We start from the raw sequence: 22,289 nt of genomic DNA on the forward strand, positions 1-22,289 counted from the left end.
GTCTTTCTATTGAGTTTGTGCTTAAAATGTACTGTAATATTGCAAACTGATAATAAATATTTCAATGAATCAATCAAAGCAATAGGCAATAATGTACTTATAAAGATGTTTATATTAAGTTTTAATAAGACTAAAGTGTCTCCATAAACACGTTTGTTAGACAGTTATAAGCACACAAAATGTATTAACACTAAAGACTGCTTAAGAATGTTGATAAAAGCTTAAGCTTTAATATGCTACTTATCATTTATAATAGTTTTTAATATATGGCGAAGGAATAAAAGCTTTCACACTTGGAGCCTTGTTTCTGAGTCTGCTCTTTATATCCTCCTACCATCTCCCTTCATGCACGCTGTCCTTACTTACAGCAACAATAATTACAGCAACAATAACCACTCAAAACGGTACTATAACTTTCATGTTGATTCAAACCCAGGTCCTCCAAAGAAGTGCTGACATTTTTCCCTTTGGTCCTCCAGGTAATGTCTGATGAAGAGCTAGTAGTCTCGAAACATCACATCCAATGATGGTAACTGTAAAGGAACCAACCCAGTGTGCAGACTTTATACTTTTTAGACCAAATACACCGACCCCCACTGACCAGTTGTGTTATATTGTATTAGCAATATAACATGGGTAATTAAAGCAACATACAACTTTCTTTTTAAATACAATCACTAATGAGAAAGGACTGGCCAGTTCTTGCAGGAAATGCACCAGCCGGCCTCCGACGGGAGGCTGCCACCCTCGTCCATGGCCAAGGGGTCCTGGCCAGGAAAGCAACAACTCCTCCAGCGCCTCCAAGCAGACTCAAGTCCCGCCACCCCTACAAGGCAGCACAAGAGATGCTCAATTCCACTTCTGAGGACATCTCCAGAGATGCCTGGCTGGCAGCAGCCTGGAAGCAGGAGTGGGAGTCAGCCGGGCCCTCCCGCATCCATCGCTACATATGGGACCATAGGAGACAACCTGCCACGCCGGCAATGAACCTAACTGGGGTTCGTTTCAAGGCATCAATGCAGAAGTGGGGCTTGGCGGCCAGTGCAGAATGTGAGTGCGGTGACCCTGAGCAGACCACCGATCATATTATCACTACCTGCCCCTTATACAGACCACCCTCGGAAGCCAGCCTCTTCGACCTGGGACATCTGATGTTACATGAAAGAAGACTATGAGCACACTTTGTGATAAAGCAGTTTATTAAAATCTAAACATTGCTTAACATTTTTATCTTCTTTAACAAAACATTTGTTATAGTACAATTAGCTCCAAAGAACAACCACATAACTGCATTGCTCCTGAATGTATTCCAGCTGATTAGAGAGTAACACAGGTCCAAAGAATTGGACCCTTTCCGAAACAGACCAAAGGAAAATTAGACCCGGGGTCCAAAACTGACCTGTGGATAATTCACATTTTGAGAGACTGTCCGAAACTGACCTTCATGGGTCTATACCCGTTTACCAGACCCAAGGCACAGGCTACAAACTCTACAATTATATTTTCAGCTAGGCTTTATAAAGCATTTCACAGTTGAGACCAACCGTCTGTTGTCACCTCCCCCTCCCCGATATAGTGTTACGTTGAGACCTAGTCTCACATAGCCAGACTTTCAGAGAGCGAGGCGGAGCCGTGAAAGGTCTGGATATGCAAGACTATGTCGAGACATGCCTGTCTTGACTGCATTAATAACCACAAAAATGCTTCCAGCAGATGTTCCTGGTGGCTTTTGCTCACTATACTTTCCCTTATAGTTTACGTTAAACCTCAGAGAAAACCTCAAACACACTGCACTTGACAGAGCATAAGGGAGTTCCAACCGCGCCTCTAGCCTATAGCAGGCCAGTCTGGTGCATCTCAGAGGCAGGACAGGTTACAGCAGGAAATGAGGCACTGGAGCAACTCAGACAGACAAAAAATCGACAACGTTTCGATGTTTCATCGAAACGTCGCTTTTTTTCACCCTGATAATAAAATAAGGGCTTAATAAACTGTCTGAGTTGCTCCAGTGCCTCCTTTCCACACTGCACTTGGCTGGGTTTTAATCAGCTGTTTAACGTGCGTGTGCCTCGGTAATAATGGTAACCTTAAGGCTCACCCCAAAACACACTCGCCCCGTTTTTTTACAGGACCACTCCCCCCCAGCGGTTCTTGTATTCTTGCATTTTGTTTATCGAGGTTAAGGTTATACATAGTTTTACTGAGGTTAAAAGACGGCTTCACCCATTTTCAACCTATCTTCATATAATTGGTCCTCACTAATGCTCATATGGTCAAAAATATTCTACTGTGTCTCAGAGGAAGGCTGTTGACATTTCAGAAACCTGTAATAATTGTTCTCACGTTAATAAAAATCTAAAAAAAAAATATATATTCTTTTTAAATAAAAACAATCTTGTCAACCGATGATGTCACTGTTAAATGTTAGACAGTTTTCTGAAGTGTCCACAGTTCTCCTATGAGACAGACCACATGGAAAAAGCATGAACATTAGTGAGAAAAATGGGAGAAGTCCTCCTTTAAGATTAGGAATAAGGTTAGGTTTAGGCATAGTTTTACTGAGGTTACGTTTCAGAATAAGGTTAGGTTTAGGCATAGTTTTACTGCGGTTACGTTTCAGAATAAGGTTAGGTTTAGGCATAGTTTTACTGAGGTTACGTTTAAAAATATGGTTAAGTTTAGGCAAGTTTTACTGAGGTTATGTTTGGGGATACTTGGTGGCGACCATCCAGAGGTCTCTGGATTTGACCGGGGGCAAGTGTGTTTTGGGGCGAGCGCCCTTGTATTCTTAATAACAGACTATACTGTATACACATGTCGATATTTAGGACTTTGGTTTTCAGTTCCAAATGTGCTACAGCCTATTTAAAGACGGAGTGCCGTGATTTTTGTTTTGCATGCATCTATGAAGTTAACATTACTCTGAGTCCAATACACCCCCAGGTGTGGTTATAATATTCAATAAGGGTCCAATCGAAATACACCACATTAGTGTCATCATGAAATCATCCCCTCCTCTAACCCCTCCCTCATTATCATAAGCATACTTAAATCCGAGTGGAATAGTAAGAGAGTGGTGACACGCTTTGATCTCGCCGCAAAGCAGGTGCCTATGGGCTATAGTTCCAAACATTGGAACTATCCCATTGAGATAGAATGAGCACTTCCGCATTCTATTGTTACAATGGGAGTCAACTCTAGTGTCATCACTCTCTTACTAGATTACTCTGACTCAAATAAACTGGTGGGTGTGCTGTGACCCCACCCCTCTCATTTGTTTATATTGTGTTTAGGATCCAAAATGGCCACAGCACCAGGAGGGGGTGGGGCGGAGGTGAGCAGGCGGGGTCGACATATGCCCTTACTGGGCTGCATTCAAGTCACTTGACTGAGACACTGACACCTGACGTGTCTGAACACAGCTTTGATGGATGTGTTCTGCCACCCTCCACCCCATCAAACTAAATGTTTGGTCAAACCATATGGGCTTCCATTGGAAATGCATTGGAGCGGACATTAAACACAGTCTACACAGACACAAGACAAACCCAAGACTAGGGATGGCCAAATGGAAAGATTGTATTAACCGGTTACCGCCAGGACTTGCCGGCTAATTAACCGTTAGCCGTTAAGAAAAGAAAAGCGCTGTTTTGCGCATTAAAAATAGACAAATACACCGTTTACACGCGGCCTGCTGTCAATCAGTGCACTAGTGCGTTGGCTACAGTCTTCTATACGGACACATCACACATGTATCGCGGACCGATCAGGAAGGATTAGGGAGAGAGAGAGAGAGAGAGAGAGAGAGAGAGAGAAAGGAAGAAAGAAAGACGTGTTGAGAGAGCGTCTCTCTAACGCGCGAGAGAGAGAGAACGTCTGAGAGAGAGAGAGAGAGAGAGAGAGAGAGAGAGAGAGAGGGGGGGGGGGGTCCCGTTAGCAACAAGCTAACAGCATACCGGACCCGGTACGTTCGTTCTATGATCCATATGATCTGCCGTTTAAGGAACCAAGTTAACGTTCGTTGCACGAAGGGCAGATCTGCGGGCGCGCAATGCTGTGTGTGTGTGTGTGTGTTCGTCTTTTTTTCTTTTTCCCTCCTGCTTCCATGCAGTCCACTACATGCAGTTGTTTTGGTGTTTTTGTTTTGGGGGAAGTAAGTCACGGCACATGCGTGGTTGCACTGACAGTAAAGGTGGAAAGAGGGGTTTGGTTCTTTGGCCGCGGTGCCCGCTCTCGGCGCTTCAAAATAAAAAATATATTTTTTTATCGGTGAACCATTAGCCGTTAGTGTTGTCGGTAAACAAATTAATAAACGGCTAACGGCTATCGGTAGACAACCCTACCCAAGACAGGTGTCTTGAATGTGTGACCGCAGCACAGTAAGGGCATGTCGACCCCACCCGCTCACCTGCACCCCACCACCTCCTGGTGCTGCGACCATCTTGGATCCTTAACACAATATAAACAAATGGAAGAGGGGTGGGGCAGAGAAAGGCCCTAAACACTTTTGAAAAGAATCTTGCTATAATAGTACCCGATGATCATGTTGTAAGGGGGGGGGGGGGGGGGGGGGGGAAATCACAGCATTCCATCTTTTAACAAGTGGGGAGAATAGGGCTTCAAAAGAGGCCCTCAAATATTTAATTGAAAAATACTGGAATCTGTTGGATGCAAAAAGGCAGTCAATAAAACACATGCAACAACTGAACCAACCAGGTGGTACTGCATTTATACTGCCTTTTTGGCAACTAGATACTATACATGTATACTTGCATAATTATATATTTATTCTAAAAACATGAAGCAATAACGGACCTGACCTTAAAACAAAAAGAAAATAAATACACAAAAAGGCAACTATAAATTGCACTTGCGCATTATTGAAAGCTACTATAAGCAAAACCTTTTGCATCTAGAAGCTTCCACAATTCTCAATTGATATACTACAATTTACCATGACAGGTTTCAGAACCACATTGACATTGCAAACTGTTTGAGACATCATCTGCCCCTCCTACAATAGATCTGTAGTTCCAGGTCAACTCTGTACCAGATTTGATGACCCTGAAACAAAAAGAGGATAGAGGCACAATGTCAACCTATCTGTAAAAAGAAAAATCATAAATTAAACATGATTTATGCTCATTATGCTGTACGTGTTGGTCAAAAGCATTCAACCAATTCTATCAGACAGTATCAGGTGGACACTCACTCGGTGGTGAAAAAACCCAGCCAGGGAAACCTAATGTCATGTGTATCCACAAAGACATTCTGCATGAACATATTGGGGCTACAGCTGTGCTGTAAGAGAGAAAGGAAATGTCCAGCCATTCAGTTTGTTCTCATATTCAGTGACATGTGAACTTGGAAATAAAGTTGACAGAACAGTGTAATCCCAGCCGCATGAGAACTCACGTTGAAAAAACGCGCTATATTCCCTTCCAAACTAGCATTGACGACGTAGCACTGGTCCTCCCCATCGAAGAAATGCCTGGTCATCCCCGTGGTAACGGGGGTAGTGGATTTCTGTGGTACTTTGGCGTATGAGGTAGAGTCAGAGCTTTTTGCAGGGCCAGCTGTCTTTTTAGGGTCTACGAGAAACATACACATATCAGTATTTCAGTCTGAGGCAGGTCTTCTAACATTGAAAGAACTGGCAAGTTCTCTTGTGAGGACGACATGTAAAAAATTTGACTTCTGATCTGATCACCTCTGTCTGCCAAGAGTAGAAAACATTGTGCATAACAAACAGAGGAACGAGCATTGAATGCAAACATACCGTTTTGTGTTTCTTTCCGGCTATCTTTCTCTAGTCCCACTGTAGCTCCCTTGCTTTTGGTGCTATAACCCGATTTCGTGGTGTACCTCAATTCAGTGGACGGGACAGAGTCAGAATCTATCTGGTCCTCGGCTGATGGGTCATGGAATATGATAAATAATAAAAGATTACAGGATATATAGACAATATAAAACTATACAAATGGCTTTTCCAGCTGAAGAAAAGAATCCCATCTCGTCTGTACCTGTTTCACTATCGGAACAGTAGGCTTCGGTCTCATAATCCACCTTGTGTATCTCAGCCGCTTCTATGTGGTTCAACCTAACACAGTATTCACTTGGACCGAGGATCCTTTTCCCCTTGTTCTGAATTCTACCTGTGGAGAGATGGAGGGATGGAGGAGGGGGAGAGAGAGAGGGGACTTGAAGAATGGAGTCCAACATGATGGAAAAATGACTAATTTCTCCACTTGTTAGGTTCTTAGCTTACTTATGATTCTTGATGACTATTTTAATTTAATGTATTTGATGTAGTAACACGTGTTCTTGCTTACTGAAAATCGCTCTGGATTAAGAGCATCTGCTAAATGCCTAAATTGTAGTCAAAATGGTCCAAGTCAAAGCTGTTTCAACAGATAAATATGATGTTTTGACTATCAATTTTGGGATAGTTGTGAAAGTTGCCCTTTTCTGATCATTGAAAATTGTCCACCTGTACCATACTGTGAATCGACAGTCAGAGAGCCCTCAGTCAACTGAAGTTGTCTGAGTGACTTACCACTGAAGGCCATTTAGCCATCACACTGATGAAAAAAAGGTTTGTGGTTTGTTTAAAAAACAAGTGAACAGATCCTTTCTGCGTGCAAACCTCTGCTTTAATCTTTAATGATAACGGGTTACTAGGACAACGCATCAGACGGTCAGAGTGCAGTGGAACACCAACTAAATGATTACCACTGAAGGTGCAAACGAAGGTCCCTATGGCGACGTCATCCAAACAGCGGACGCCCCAGCCTCGGTTGTCCGTCTTGAAAACCTCCAACCTCACCTGGATACCATGCTGCACCACTCGGTTGGAGCACATAGAAGGATCACAGCGGCAAAGAGCGTTACACTCATAGATACTGAGGAGATGGGAGTAATGACAAAGGAAAGGAAGACCCATGAAGCATATTGAAAAGTCAACTCAACACCCACACACACACACCGGTATATATATATATATATATATATATATATATAGCCCTTATGAAAACAGAGTAACTACCTGGGCCACATTGAATGTCTTAACCAGTCGAGATACACAAAGCTACTGCAGGTTCTCTTGGCAGCCAGCAAAAAGTCAATAACAAGAAGATGGCTATCCCCAATCACACCCACAATGGACGATTGGCATGGAATAGTCCTAGATATCTTCAAAATGGAAAAATTAACATACATGTTAAGAACTAGATTAGACAATTTCTACCAAATTTGGAACAACTGGATTGTGCACATTGCCCCCCTGAGAGCGGACTTCGTGTAATCTCACTGGTTCATTGCCTGCTGTATGAATGTATAAAATGTATAAGACACCTCTCCTCCTCTCGTGGTCGAAGACCAAAGCTATATTGTTTTTGTCCCCCTCAGCATAAATGTTTATACTTTCGTTATTGTTTTTTGTTCCTTTTGTCTTTTTCCGCCCACTCTTTCTTTTTTTTTGTCCTCCTGAAATGTACCACCTGAAGTGTTACTGCCTTGTCTGTCCCTGTTTGAGTGTGGACTCGATGTCTGTAGAAAAAGGACTATACTATACAGAGACATTGGAGATGGTGCCGCATGGAGGGGGGATGAGGGAGGGAAGAGGGGTGGGGAAAAAAGGAAAAGAAGAAAATCTTGGGAAATGCTCTTGTGTCGTTTTGTTGAAATGATGTATGTACTACAATGCACCTTCCAAATAAAACAAATATTATAAAAAAAAAAAGAAAACAGAGTAACAGAGCGCTCCTCTGTAAAATAAATAAACTTTGCATGTATGATGATTTTGCCATTTAAAATGCAAAAATTGATGCAAAATGCAAAGCAGTTTTACGAGGCTCTGAAAGTTTAGATTAATTACAGAAACGGATATGTCATTCTGGGAGCACCAATGGAGGGAGAAGGCTGCTTCCGTGCGAGCTCTGCTGCATTGTCATTATTTCCTATTAATTTTTTTGCCTTTCTTTTTTCATCCACACTGTTATAAGGAGTTATGACCAACAAGCACTTATGGAAACCCTTTACTTTTTTGCGGTAAAAGCGCTCAAACTTTCTTCTTTCCTGCCTTGATCTCCTTAACTCGAAAGCTCCTTAATCCTAGTCACAACTAGGATGGGGTGCCGTGCATCCTAGTTGTGACACTAATGTACTCCAAATTGTCTTGAAATCTACATTTCTTTGAAGAATCCACGCATGTTTACACAAATTCTGTACAGGTATTATATCTGCAGTATATATTCTGTATGTCTGAATATAAGTTTTGTTGTGTTGCCAGTGCCTCCTAGGTATGGTATGGTACTACTGTACCGGACGCACATCATGAAATAGACTTAACAGAACGAATAAGCTCACCCAGTAACAATGTGATTGTACAATCTCTTGTAAGAATATCCAGCACTTTGATCCACTGGTCCCTCAGTGCTCAGGGAAGTGCTTTGAACGGTCAGCTGCATGCAGGAACATACCACACTGCAGAGTAAAAACACACGTTGTCAGAAGTCTTCTCCAGTCTGAAGTGACAAAAAGAGATCACATGGGTTGTTTTTCATGTAATCGTGGTCGTACACAATTTCCTTTGTTTTTCATCCCAATTTAGTGGTTATGCTAATCAGTGTTGTTTTTAGCAGCAAATTTCTATTTTAGTCATAGTCTTTGGAATGAAACTTAATTTTGTATTCTAGGCCATTTTGTCAACAGTTGGTCCTAGGAAGAGCACAGACAACAACGTGACTATGGCATGTGTGACATCAAGATCCTCTTCTTTTCACAGTGAGGTGTTTCACTGAATCACTGGGGGGGACGCAACGCATGCGGAGGGTACTACCACTGAACAGAAGCCCTGACCAACCTGTAAGAATTGCGAGTGCAGTGACAGAAATCGCCCTTCCCGCCCTTCTTCCCTCCCACAAACTCCCGGCCAAATCGCCTAGGATTCAAACCCCAGGTCTACTGCAAATGGTGGTAAATTTAACTCCTGCGCCACCAGGGTGACCCCAATGTTTTTTTTTTACCCAAGTAATCGTGGTTGCACTTTTGAGTTCCATCATACGTACTGTACATATGGCACCTTCCGGGGTCTTCTGTACAAACACATACCTATCGCCGCAGCCATCCGTGCAGTCACAGCCCACCAGAAAGTCAGGGGAGGTGTTGATAGAGATGCCGTCCGTTGTCACGCGGTCCGGCCTGTACATCACAGAGGGAGGTCGCTCACGGTTGATCTCGTTGACACAGGAGATCTTTCTGAGCTCCTTGCCATTGGCGAAGTCTAGGTTTAATACCACTTGGGGCAGGGGCTTTCGGGTCATGGAGATGGACACCTCAGGGTCCAAGCAGAACATCTCCAGAGACAGGAAGTCACAGCGAGTCTTGAAAAGGTAGTCCTGCACCTTCGCCATGTTGGTGAGACACAATCCACATGGAGTCCTGTAGTAGAGGTGGCTCGACGACTCCTTTGAGGGAAACGATCAATAAACCATCAATAAAACAAATTTGGAACAACTGGATAGTACATATTGCCCTACTAAGAGCAGACGTTGTGTGATCTCACTGGTCCTAATTGCCTGCTTTATGATCTTTGTAAAAAATGTTTAAGACACCCTTCCTCCTCTCATGGTCGAAGTCCAAAGCCATTTTGTTTTTGTTCCCCTCAGCAATACTGTAAATAAAATGGTAAATGGTGCATTTATATAGCGCCTTTATCCGAGGCGCTTTACATAGATTGTGCATTACATTCACCCATTCACACACATTCATACACAGATGGCGGCAGAAAACATGCAAGGCACCAGCCAGCACATCAGGAGCAATTTGGGGTTCAGTGTCTTGCTCAAGGACACTTCGACACTAACTCTGGGGGAGCCCGGGTTCGAATAGGCAACCTTGTGGTTACCATCCAGCCACTCTATCCCTGAGCCAAGTTTCTTGGTTTTAGTCATTGTCTTTTTGTTCTGCCCACTCTTTTTAAATTTTCTCCCTGAAATGTACACTCTGAAGTGATGTTGCCCTGTTGCTTGTTGTATGGATGCCATACAGTATGTAATCCATCTGAAGAAAGTGAGGATTATACAGAGACATTGGAGATGGAGTCACTTGGAGGGTGGGTGACATGGGACCGGGGGACGAGGGAGGGAAAAGAAAAAACCTGGGAAATGCACTAAATTTGATTGTGGCTCTCTCCAAAGTCAAAGTTGCCCACTCCTGCTGAAGATGGAACTAAAGGAAGAGGGAGGCCAAAGAGGTGGTTCATGGTTGCGGTGAGAGACAACATGCAGGTGGCAGGAGTCACGCAGAAAACAGAACCAGATGTAAACTAGTGATCTGCTGTGACGACCCAGATAGGAACCAAAATAATAAGATTTACATTTAAAACAACTAATTTGTCATTAACTGCCGACACCACCATCTGGTGGCTGAAATGTGTACTCCGGGTGTGACACTTGTTCATTGCAATGCAGCAAAACCTATTTATTTTTAAAGGTGTTTCACCTGGGAAACAGTCAGGAAGTCAAAAACGCGAATGTTATTTAATTCACCCAAAATGTGTAACCGATGATCATATTGGTTAGAGAAATGAGCCACAAATCAAGCTTGTTTTGGTCCAAAAAGCCACACGATCCGACCTATGGTAACGGGAGGGAATGTGTTAAATGAGAGAGTACCTTATCCATGCCATTCTTCTTGCAAGCTTTCACACGGTGGAACCCAAAGAACAGAGGAGCCAGAAGTGGGTTGCGTTCGCTGTGAGGCTTTTTAGCATCTTTGGGCCTGTTTCGGTCCAAACAGGCAGGGCAGCAACGGTGAGGGCTGTATTTGACCAGCTTAGAAGTTGGTATGTTGGTGACTAGCAGCTGATCTGTCCCCCTAATAAGTATAAAAAGATAGGCATGTAAAAACAATTACCATTGACAATGATAAGAAATCAAGATTTTATCTTCAGTTGACAACTTGTGATAAAAAAATCACACCTGTGTGAACCAAGTGGTGCAATTCCCCCCCCCCCCCCCCCCTCTCTCTCTCTCTCTCTCTCTCTCATTAGAGACACAGCACTACCCCTCTCTCTGTTTCTGGCGCCCCCTTCTGGTATAAATAAGTAACTACTCAGGCTCACGGACACAGGTACACACACAGGTATGTACACGGACAAAGCTGGATGTAGAAGTGGTTGCACCACTTAAAAAACAAAAGTAACCTAGGCTGGCCATATGCAGAGTTTAAATTAAAACTATCCTGAGATGTCACTGTGACAGTGGCTACAGCACACCCAGAGTGGATTTGTTGTAGTCACAGGGCGAGGGTGTAATTAAATGGACTGTAAAGCTGTAGTACACAAATATTTGCACCACAGTATAGCCCTCATCTAGTAATAAAACAAACGCCATAAATGATAGCACTTTATTCCGTGTTCACTACAGACCGTATTAGACCATTACAGACACATTCTAAAAAAATCCAAGGATCCAAAACAACAATTAAATGTTACAGTCAGCTTAAAATGCATTGCTCATGTAGAATCCTTCACAGCACTTACTTTTTAGCACTGGTGCTTGGGTTGGAATGGCTGGTCTGAGGGGGCTTGCTTGGATGGATGGTCTGTGTTGATGTTACTGACAAACGGAAAGAGGCAGTGAGAAGGAGTGAGTTCTCAGAGAAAAAGTCCTTATCTTTCATCTTTGTCAATTTATTTCATAAATGAGTATAGTATTTAAAGTCCACCTTCCATTTTATTAGTTGTGCCAGTTTTAACTGTGAATCAATTTCTAAATGATATGAGGTTTTGTTTGTATTATACAATCAATTTAATGACCTTTTTGAATCTCGCCCCTAACAAATATCTCATATTACAATAACACACTAAAGCTGAGTCCACGTCAATGACTTGCATTGCACTGAATCCTAAATCTGTGGTTTGCAATGATAAAAACGGAACAGTCTACACCCAGGCGCTGAGGCGTGACAGGACAGTTATGGGGTATAAATGACAAACAACTCAGAGAGTGTGTGTGTGTGTGTGTGTGTGTACTAGCCTGAAAACTACACTAAAACAAATAAACTAAAACTAATAACTTTCTAAATTAAAAACGAGTTGCACAAAATTGCACTTGGGCAATAAGGAAGCCTATTCTTAACTTTTCCCAAATTTAAGCAGTTTATTAGCATTTTTGCCATGGGCTATGATTTGTACTCGTGGTCCCATAGCCTGGACGGAGAGTGATATAGGGCTACAGTACACAAACACACACAAAACGCCAGACAGAGAACACCAGAAGAGAGCTGTCTCAATGGTGCAAGTTATAAAAGTTTTTTATTTAAATGCATGGCAAGCAGCAAACCCAGCAAGGCTGGTGTTGTGTATGTGTGTAGTCAATGAAACACTGAAGCTTTCATTCCTAGACGGTGTCAGTAATTACCCAATATATCCATAATAGCAGCGTGCTACAGCGGTCAGAGACATTATGTGGCAATTATCATGAATTTTTCACACCTGGATTTATCTCTACAGGACAGCTGGGTCCCAAGTCTGCACGTAGTTTGCATGCATACATCCCCGGGTTTGGACTACTCGATTATTATGACTTCAATGAATGAGCACAGACTAACCTGGTGGGGAGATGAAAGACGTGTTATCCTTGCGTGAATCCTTCGTATGGTCCGCTGTATGTCTCTTCATGTTGACAATGTGTTCGAGGCGGTTCGAGCCCCGGTATATCCACTCCTTATGTTCATCACACTCCTGAGTAGGACATGCAGACCACCGTTATTGCATGTTTTGATCGACACATTTGGTGTACACAACATGAATTATAAGTAATAAAGATATTAAAATTACATTTTTAGTTTGTTAAAAGTAACCCCTTTCACAGACGTATCATGACAAGGTAAACATAACTACAGCTGATAATTAATAGTTGATCAAGTACAGACAGACAATAGATCTTCTTCAATGCCATATAATAGTCAACTTTATGTTCTTCCTTCACAGGTGTTACAATGATACTAATTAAGGCGCAGTTCCATTTAGTTTATTACTTACTATTTAGTGCAACAGAGTTTTTCCAGTGAACCAACATGCACATTGGCAGCATGATCATTCTTGACAGAGGATAGGTGATGTGTTTTTGGTTAGGACAAAATGTATTTGGTTAAAAAGTTCAATTCTGATAGCAATCGGTTGCTAGACTGTAGAGTGTTTGGTCAGTAACAGGGGTCTCCCCGCCCTTAAATAAACAGAAAATAAGTTTTACAGGTGAATTGTTAATTTCAGCCAATCAGGAGAGCGCAAGGTGTTATTTCTTGATAATGACCGCTCCGCTCTATAACAGACGGCTGTCTAATCAAAGCCTCAGATCACCTGCTGCGCTGCTTGGATTTTATGCTGTATCCAACATGACATCCATGTCATTTACAACTAAACATTGCTCTCAAGAATGTTTTTGAAAACATTTGAAGCGAGAAATAGACAATGCCATAACAGAAAATTGATTCTATTTGATCAACTCAATTCCTTGTTTTCCGAGGCGACTGTACTGCTGAATTTGGGCACACGGCCAGCGACACTTCAAATCATTACCTTAAGCAAGAAAACACCTTGTCAATTTATTATTAATGTATTACTAAAGTAGCCATGTAATAAGTGGGATAATGTATAACATGTTTGTTTAAAAAACACCTAAACTTCGTCTCGGTGTTTAATCATCCTGTCGGTCAGTCAGACTCATTATTACCTCTCATTACTACCCCTTGCTTTGCACCAGGGAGCTGGAAGCATCAAGTCCTGGCCAGGTCCTACTGAGTTTGAAATATTCGTTCACCCATTGGTTAACCCATTTAGACCCGAAGACAATTCTAAAAAGAAGTTTTCTAAAATCATGACCCCCCCCCCCCCCCCATCTGAAAATAAGTTGTTCCAGGGACGCCCCAAAAGCAAAGATTTCAGTGAAAAACGTTCGCTGTGAAAGCATATATTCAAAGATTTGCACCACCGCACTCTCAATAAAAATAAATCCTGTTAGCACGCCGGAACTGGAATTTGTTCAACACAAAATTCAGGAGAAAAAAAGCAATTCTCCTGAATGCTGCCTTCCGGCATGGCATGGAAAGGAGTGTGGCATTTGCATTTCTTTCACCATAGTAGTAAATGCTGCATTCATGGTCTTGAAAGGGTAAGTTGTTAAATTTACAGACCGGTAAAAGGGCAGGGGCTGAAGCCCCCTTTGATGTCTATGTGTGCACGTCCCTGATGACGATGATAGCGCCCCTCACTTCACAGGGGTGTTCTTTTTTACTTACTACCAGCTGCTTTCTAGTATAAATGTATTTGAAGCTCATTCTGCCATAGACTGTTTTTCAGATACATGTCTGAAACATCAAAAGAATTAACGATTATTATATTCACTATTTACAGGAGGGCTGTTGAAAAGCAGCTCACCTTAAAAGTAATTTGAATCAAGCTGCAGTCCATCTCGTTCACTTCACACTGCCTCAGAGCTCCCTCAAACTCCACTTTCAATGCCTGTCCAACCCTATATTGGGCTAATGCAGGGTTCGGCCAGACCTTCAAATATTCCTGGACGAAGGTCCTGTGTGTCTCATTATCAAGATCCTCCGTCACGTCCTTCACTGTCACATAAAAAGACAACATCTGTTTATTGAAAACGGTATTACATAAAATCACACCCGTGTGAAGTGAGGGGTGCTCTTATCATCATACATCATCATCTCATTCTGGCCAATCATTATTAGTCTTTTAATATTTATGTTTACACAAACTACATTCAATAAAACAATAGGAATAAAACAAGATCACAATCAGAGATAAACCAACGATAAAATAAGAAACAGAGCAGCAACAACAGTACATAGAAAAATATTTAAAAAAATCAAGATAGAAATCAACATAACATAGATGAATAAAGTGTCCATCTTACATGGTCGGCACACTAGGTGGAGAAGAGGCAGACCAACATAGGAGGGACAGGAATCGTCAAAGAAGACCAGGAACCTGAAAGTTGGAAACATGTCTTATGGAAAAACCTCAAACTGGATCAGAGATTAAAAACCTCCTATCCATTAGACAGAATTTCGGCCGGCTGTCTCATTAGTTATTACCATAAAATAAGAGAAAGAGATAGCTGGATAACCTTACCAGATACTGTATGTACCATCGTTTTTTTTTATTGTAATACTGGATATGTTCGTGTCAAAGAAATTAAGTAGGGAGAACTATGATTGTCATATCCACCCAAAATGCCAGGGTTATGTAATGAATGAAATTAAACTCTAATTAACCGTTATAACCCTCTCACTCGCTCTCTCTCACACTCACACACACACAAACCTCATGCGGTTCTTTCTATTGGGGAGCTCCACCAGGACACCAGCGTAGAACCAGGACTTATGCTCAGCTTGATACTTGGCAACCACACGAGCGCCAACATACAGCCGGTCCAGAGCCGGTGTGTAGATAAACGCAATGTGGTGTCCAGATAACAGAGTCTTCTCTGTTCCTACTTCTACCTTGTACTTCTGCACGTCGTCTGTGAATGAGGAGTAGAACATGTATTTCTTGTGTGAAACCATAATAATAGCAATTGGAGCAGTCAAGCTTAAAGTAATGTGTATTTAGAGACTTATTTAATGCTTTGAAAGTGTGGATTTGAAATTAAATAGGAAAATATATTGATTTGTTTTCCTTCTATTTTTTATCCATGGCGACATACTAGGAGCGTTTATTTTGTGCAATTAATTCATATAGTAGATCATTGGGTTGTACAGCAGCTACCTGGGCAGGATATATTATACCAGATAATCTTTTTCTGTTCATTCTGTGCAGTGTGATCAATAAACCAGAAGTAGTAATTCCATAATTCCTAACCCTGTTTTTTTTAATTGAGCTGTAAATAAACTTCAACCAGTGAATATTGAAAACAGGTTCCAAAGTCATACTTTTATCACATTCTACCAGTGCCAGAATCCCAGTAAATACGTGATTCCTTGTAATAACTGTTGGGAAAGGAGAATTTGTCTATTGCTGCGCGTTATATTACCCTTGATGGAAGTTCTCTTGCACAACAAAGGGTTACAATAGTAGTGTAATACGAGTTACAATGGAACTCATGTTTTGACACTGGCTACGTTTACATGAAGGGTGATCATTCCGAATAAATACTTCAGAATAAAATACATCCGATGTAATGTTTTTTTGCCGCGGGTTTACATGGGAAATGGTCATTCCGAACGAATGTTTACATGGACGTTGCCGTCGGTGTGATATAAGCCATGACATGTTATTTCACCTGAAACTACGCCATCTGTAAAATATAGGCAGTTCATTCAGTAGCCTATGTCTCAACAATACATTAGCCTACAGACGAAAGACCATATACTTTGAAATCCCATAATTTCATCTCTCGCTCGCTGTAAGCACTGGACCAGAGAGAGAGAGAGAGAGAGAACGCACACACACACACACACACACACACACGAAGCAGTAAAACATCGCAATGTGGACCCTGTTGTAAACAAGTGTAATGCTTAATTGGGTCGTCCACTCACAGTTAACAGTCTTTGTATTGAGTTTGTGCTTGAAATGTACTGTAATTCTGCAAACTGTTAATAAATATTTCAATCAATCAATCAAAAAGCATTTATCAACTTTTCGCTGCGCGCCTCACAAGGCTATTGGATTTATTTGTGCTTCGTCTTTGCACAATGCACGTATAGGCATACATTGTGTAAGTAAGAGCTGATCTACAGGCTGACAATGTGCCCCACATAATAGCGTATTCTTGGGACTGTGTGTGTGTGTGTGCGTGCGCGGGCTGACGGCATTGCGTTCTCTCTCCACTGTCTTTCTGTGAGTCCCCGATGCACTATATAATTTGAAAATGATCAGTGATCATGATCAACTCAGGACGGTTGGATCTTTGAACACTCACAGACCAGGGGGATCATCAATCATCACTGCATGCTGCAGCCTGCTCCACGTTTTTTGGGGGGGATTTAGGAGCTGCAAAATGCAAGAAATAACGCACTCTATGTGCAAACTCCTCGGCGCACCTTGGATATGAGCGCCTTGGAGTTGGAGCGCAATGGAAATGAGCATGCTCAGAAAGACCAGAATGAACTTACATCCGAAGCAGTGCATACATGAGTCCAATTTGCTTTCAATCGCATTGAAAATCGGAGTAATCCGGCCAGTGACATCGGAATGGTTTTGAAATCACATCGAGCGTTTTAATTCGGATGTAAGTTTTTGTAGTTGTTTACATAACAACGTTTAATAGGATTGAACTTCTATTCGGAATGAAAAGGGGATTTAACTGCTCATGTAAACATAGCCACTGTTTCTCACTTGGAGCACAACTTCAACATTACTTAGGGGGAAAAAAGGAATAACAGTGGGATTATTTAAGCAAACAAATGCTGCATTACTCCCCATGCATGCCAAAAAACAATATTCCAAAATGTATCTAAATCATCAAGAGTGTGTGCTGAACATATTATCACACCTTTTGTTATGATTTCCGTTATTTTTCCCTGTTCCCAGCAGCTGGGCTCCCTCTTGGCTAAGACCTCCATGCCAACCTTTACCTCCTCTTCTGGCAGGTCGGGCGGTTTTGTGGCTACAGCGTTTGTGGCTTGTGAGATGGAGGAAACCACAAGCGCACATGAATCTCCTGCAAGATAGTGTGACCACAAACATGACTGGATTAAAAACAGCAGTAAACTTGTATCTACGTCACGATGCGACACGTTATGAGCTTGCAGATCTACTCATTTCAAATAGACGACGTAAAGTGGTAAAACTTTGCCTAGTTGCTTCTTTTGGGCTTATTTTCACAGACACAGGCTGACTTGATTCTCTTACAAAATCTGGCAATACACCAATTACCTGCATTACACCTGCAGCCTACTAGAGCGGAAATGACCGAATATTGAATGAAGCAGCAGAAAAGGGGCAATGGTGCCAAGAAGGGAAATATAGGCTTTACTAAAGTCATACCAATGTTACAAATCTGACATATGTGGCAAAGTAAAGAGAATGTTGAGAAACTGCAAATGAAATGATTGAAATCAGACCAATTTGCTCCGCCAGCTGCTTCCATGCCGGGCACATCGCCCAGCAGCTGCCACTGCCAGATAATGCACTCATTGTCACTCTTTAACAACAATTCAGTGACCACAGTATCAATCCCTTGGCTAAACCATGCCCATGACTCCAGTGATGTCATGAGTTTAGCATTGTAGTTACAAACATTGCATTAAAACACAGTTTACCTGCATTTAGCTTGGGCGTCATCTTTGTTGATGTGACGTTTGTCTGTGGGAACGTCACTTTGTTTGCAGCAGTAATGGTGGTCTTCTGCTGTGCTGTACTCGTAACATTGGTCAATACTTGTGGCATCACTTGTGGTGTCACTTGTGGCATCACTTGTGGTGTCATTGTCTTGCCTTTCTTATGCTTTTCTCTCTTCCTTTTTGACAGCGAATCTGAGCCACTGTATGACCATTCACTGCCACTGCTACTGCTGCTGCTTCTGCTGCTGCTGCTGTTTCGGTCGTCCTCCTTTGGTTTGTACGAGTCCTCAGAATCACAGTCACTATGATCATCCTCCTCTTCATCCTCCTTTTTGTCCTTTTTTTGTTTCACAACTTTCAGGCGCGCCGCCCGTGGAGGAAGAGGACGGCGAATCATTTCCGGGGAGAGTTTGGAAAGGAGCACAATTGGATGCAGGTTAACCTGAAGAGAAGTGGATGGTTCTCTGTGTGGGTGTTTGTGCTTTTTGTGTTTGTTTGTTGAATCCTCAACCCTGCTGGTCTGTGGTCCCTGTTGTGATTCAGCAACAGGACTGGATAAATGAGGCCTATCACCTAGGAAGGAGTGTGAAAATATTAAGAAATTGTGCTATTTTACTGAAATCACTATTCACTACATCATCACTTTTTATGTTAATTAGAGATGTTGTGACTCTTTGTCAACTAGATTTTTTTTTATGAGAGCTGTCATTTTGTTCTTCAACTTTTTCGTACATTTCTACTAACCTAGCTTCTCTCTAATCCTTGCGGAGCTAGAGAAAGATCCAGAAATTAATCTAATAAATGTGAAACAGCGCTGGCTAACATCCACATAGTATACAGTTACTGTATAACAGAAGTGGCAAATAGTCATGTGAACATCTCGTTTTCTATTCTAAATACAAAAGAGGCATCTTAAATAAACAATACACATGAAGCTAATAAAGCTATACATTTATGTTTTCATTGGGCACAACATGCTTCCTTACTGTCTGCAACAGAATCAGCATCAACATCAGCATCACCATCTACTGTATCAGCATCACCATCGTATCCGTTTGAGACAGCTCCTTCGTCAGAGTTGGTATTGACTTGGATTTCTGCCTCTGAATCTGAGTCTTTGTACTCCATTTCCAGCAAAGTGTACAGTTCCTTCATGCTAGCTTCACATTCTTCCACAGACCTGCCAGGCACAATCAGCGATCATCTATATATTCTCCTCACATAGGTTATGTTAATATATAACTTTTTGTCAGTGTATTGTTGCTGTCGGGCAGAAACCTGTATCACCATTTTCCCCCCATAAATGTAGTATGCCCTACATCACACACGATGACATCTACAAGAAAACAAAGCAGTGCTTGTAGTTGTAGATCGTCTACTTTTGCAATTTTATTGAAAGTGAGTCTTAACTATTTTATACCTTAAGTTAGTACAAACCATTTCCTGAAAATTACCTTTTTTTTTACATTTGAGGTTTCCACCCAACAGTGACCATATATATAATGAATGTACTGAACAGTCTCTGTGTGTGTGTTCAAACTTCAAAAGGCACTCACTGGCTGAGGTCGTGGAAGGCTTTCAGCCGTCGATCTCTCCTCTCAGTCAGGGACTGTGAGCTGCTGTTCTGCACTGTTCCTGGGTTCAACAGCCCCGCCTGCTTCTCCTTCACCATCTCCTTGATGTATTTATGCAGCGCCTCTCGAGTCATCACCAAGCTGTCCTCATCCTCGTCCATCATGACTGTAACAGGGCTGACACCTCCTAGTCCACGGTGGCTCCAGTTACTGCGGTTGCTGCTCCGTGAAATAATCTGTGGCACTGGATGTTCAACACTGGATTTTACACACACACACACACACACACACACACACACATTCAGAAAAGTACAATAAAATAAAGCATGCACATTCACTCACTTAAAGCCAGGTGCCCAGGCCGAGGTTAGAACAATATAAAAGGATAATGCTTAAAAAGGTTTTATTAAGGTTCCTTACACCATAGTGGACGTGACGTTTCGAGCCTCTCTGCTCTTCATCAGATTGACTGCAATTTGTATTAACATTTTGCAGAATGGGTACAGGTCAATACAAAAAAAATCACACCTTTATGAACTGTGGTGTGCTGTTACTTACTGGTACTATTCGTACTGTGCTGTATGGTTGAGAGAAGACACTGTTAGGGAAATATACTTATTCCCTTAGTTAGTTCATATATACACACTTTAAATTTGCTTTGACATGTTTAAAACTTTAACCCTTTATCTCCAGTATGTCTATACTCGGCTGAGCATAAGCATAAGCAGGGGAGGCGTGCGACTCAAGGTTCTGTTCTTACATATCAGACTCTGATTCACTCCCTTCTCTACTCTGAGGGCCTAAACACCAAGGTCAAGTCTTGTCTCTCTGGTTCAAGCTGGTTGCTTGCTGGCATGTGCATTTATTCCTCATGTTACATGCAACTGTCTCCATAAGAGGTAGTTGCGTTCTCATCAGTCGACTTAATCTTCTGTTTTAATAAACAACCACTCATGAGGCCAAACAGCTTTCAGACCTGACTTTATTTCACACTGTGCTGAAAAGTTCCCCTGACAACACCCACACTCAAGATTGTGAAAGCCCTCCTCCCTGACCTGGGCATCGCAGACAATGGTGAAGGTGATCGTCTGATGAAGAGCCAGGCTCGAAATCTCGAAATGTAACGTGACGTCCACTATGGTGTTTGATTGATTGAAGTATTTATTGACAGTTTGCAGAATTACAGTACATTAAAGTACAACTCAATACAAAAACTGTTATCTGTGAGTGGACGACACCATAAAGCATTACACTTGTTTACAATAGGGCCCACCATTTTCAATTAATCAAAAGGAACATGTAAGGAACCAAATCCTTAATAAAACCTTTTTAAGCTTTGCAGCATTGTCCAGTGTGCAAGGTCCGCACCTTTTTTCAAATTTGCAATGATAAACATCAAAGTAAATGGCATTAAAAAAATAAAAAGGATAGGATGAATGGTAAAGTAAATAGAGTGCACTGCACTGCAGTGCAAAGAAAAACAATTTGGTGCTTCCAAATTAACTAGGATAGGATACCAGGATAAAAGCAATCTATGGCACAATGATTAAGTAAACAACCTTGCATGGCATAACTAGCATCTATCTAAAGAGAAATAGCCAACAAAAACGACCACATTGACCACACCATGTGCACATTTCAACAACAAAATCTCAGCGACTTCATTTGTTTAAACCAAAATACGTTCCTTTCTCAAATAATTAGCTTGCAACTAATCAACCACACCCATGTTATATTGTTTACCGAACAACTTGAAATAAATAACTAGTCCGGTCATTTAAAAAAATACTTTTTAAGAAGAAAGTTACCATTGTTGTTTTCGTAGAGTTGTTGCTTAGCCAATAGCAGCATGCTAAATAAAAGAAACAGGACGATGGAAGGAAGCGCGAGTTGACTTTCTTCTTCTTCTGTTTCTTATTTTCCATTTCCGCCACCAGCAAAGAAACGCTGCCTCTAGCGACGAAATGAAACAGCACATGACATAACAAAGTGGTTCCCAAAGTGGGGTCCGGGGTCCTTGAGGGAGTTTCAAGGGGTCGCCAGCTAAATGATAGTTTGGAACCAAATGGACCCTTATGGGTCTGTAACTCTGAGAGTGTACAAATGGAACCAAATGGACCTGTTAGGGTCCATATATTGTCAGTATATTTAGTCTTAGTTTTAGTCATCATAGCTTAGTTTAGAAAAAGGTAGTCGACAAACATTCTTCGTCTTAGTTTTAGTAGACGAAATCAACACTGTTTACAACTGATTGTGAACCATGAACCTAAGAATCAACCTCTGTACATGGGGTGCTATGTAAAGCACCCCATGTATTGTACAACACTGTTTCTCAACCGTTGGTCCACGGTCTAATAGTGGTCCATGGCATAATAGGCCTGCAGGTGGTCCATGGATAAT

At 41.8% G+C, this 22,289-nt stretch overlaps 1 protein-coding gene across 3 annotated transcripts; it reads right to left on the minus strand.

Annotated features, from left to right (window-relative positions):
- Nucleotides 1–4,701: 4,701 nt before the first annotated feature.
- LOC308332408 (histone-lysine N-methyltransferase SETDB1-A-like) lies at nt 4,702–21,790 on the minus strand. Of its 3 annotated transcripts, none has more exons than XM_080788302.1 (19): nt 21,698–21,790; nt 19,872–20,147; nt 19,302–19,495; nt 18,295–18,888; nt 17,526–17,693; nt 15,353–15,551; nt 14,943–15,016; nt 14,444–14,634; nt 12,616–12,748; nt 11,546–11,621; nt 10,677–10,878; nt 9,112–9,467; nt 8,368–8,484; nt 6,733–6,902; nt 6,024–6,155; nt 5,780–5,911; nt 5,416–5,591; nt 5,213–5,301; nt 4,702–5,064 (listed from the first exon to the last, which is right to left on the minus strand). In XM_080788302.1, the coding sequence occupies exons 2-19, from the start codon at nt 20,051–20,053 to the stop codon at nt 4,944–4,946; spliced, it is 3,306 nt and encodes a 1,101-aa protein (XP_080644428.1). In that variant the 5' UTR covers nt 20,054–20,147; nt 21,698–21,790; the 3' UTR covers nt 4,702–4,943. The 3 variants fall into 3 exon arrangements, 1 of the variants encoding a protein (XP_080644428.1); XR_013965711.1 differs by having other exon boundaries at nt 5,016–5,064; nt 5,213–5,296; XR_013965712.1 differs by lacking the exons at nt 4,702–5,064; nt 5,213–5,301; nt 5,416–5,591 and having other exon boundaries at nt 6,024–6,151.
- Nucleotides 21,791–22,289: the final 499 nt, after the last annotated feature.

The sequence above is a fragment of the Protomyctophum bolini genome, assembly GCF_963924005.1.
Source record: "Protomyctophum bolini genome assembly, chromosome: 17".
NCBI lineage: Eukaryota > Metazoa > Chordata > Actinopteri > Myctophiformes > Myctophidae > Protomyctophum > Protomyctophum bolini.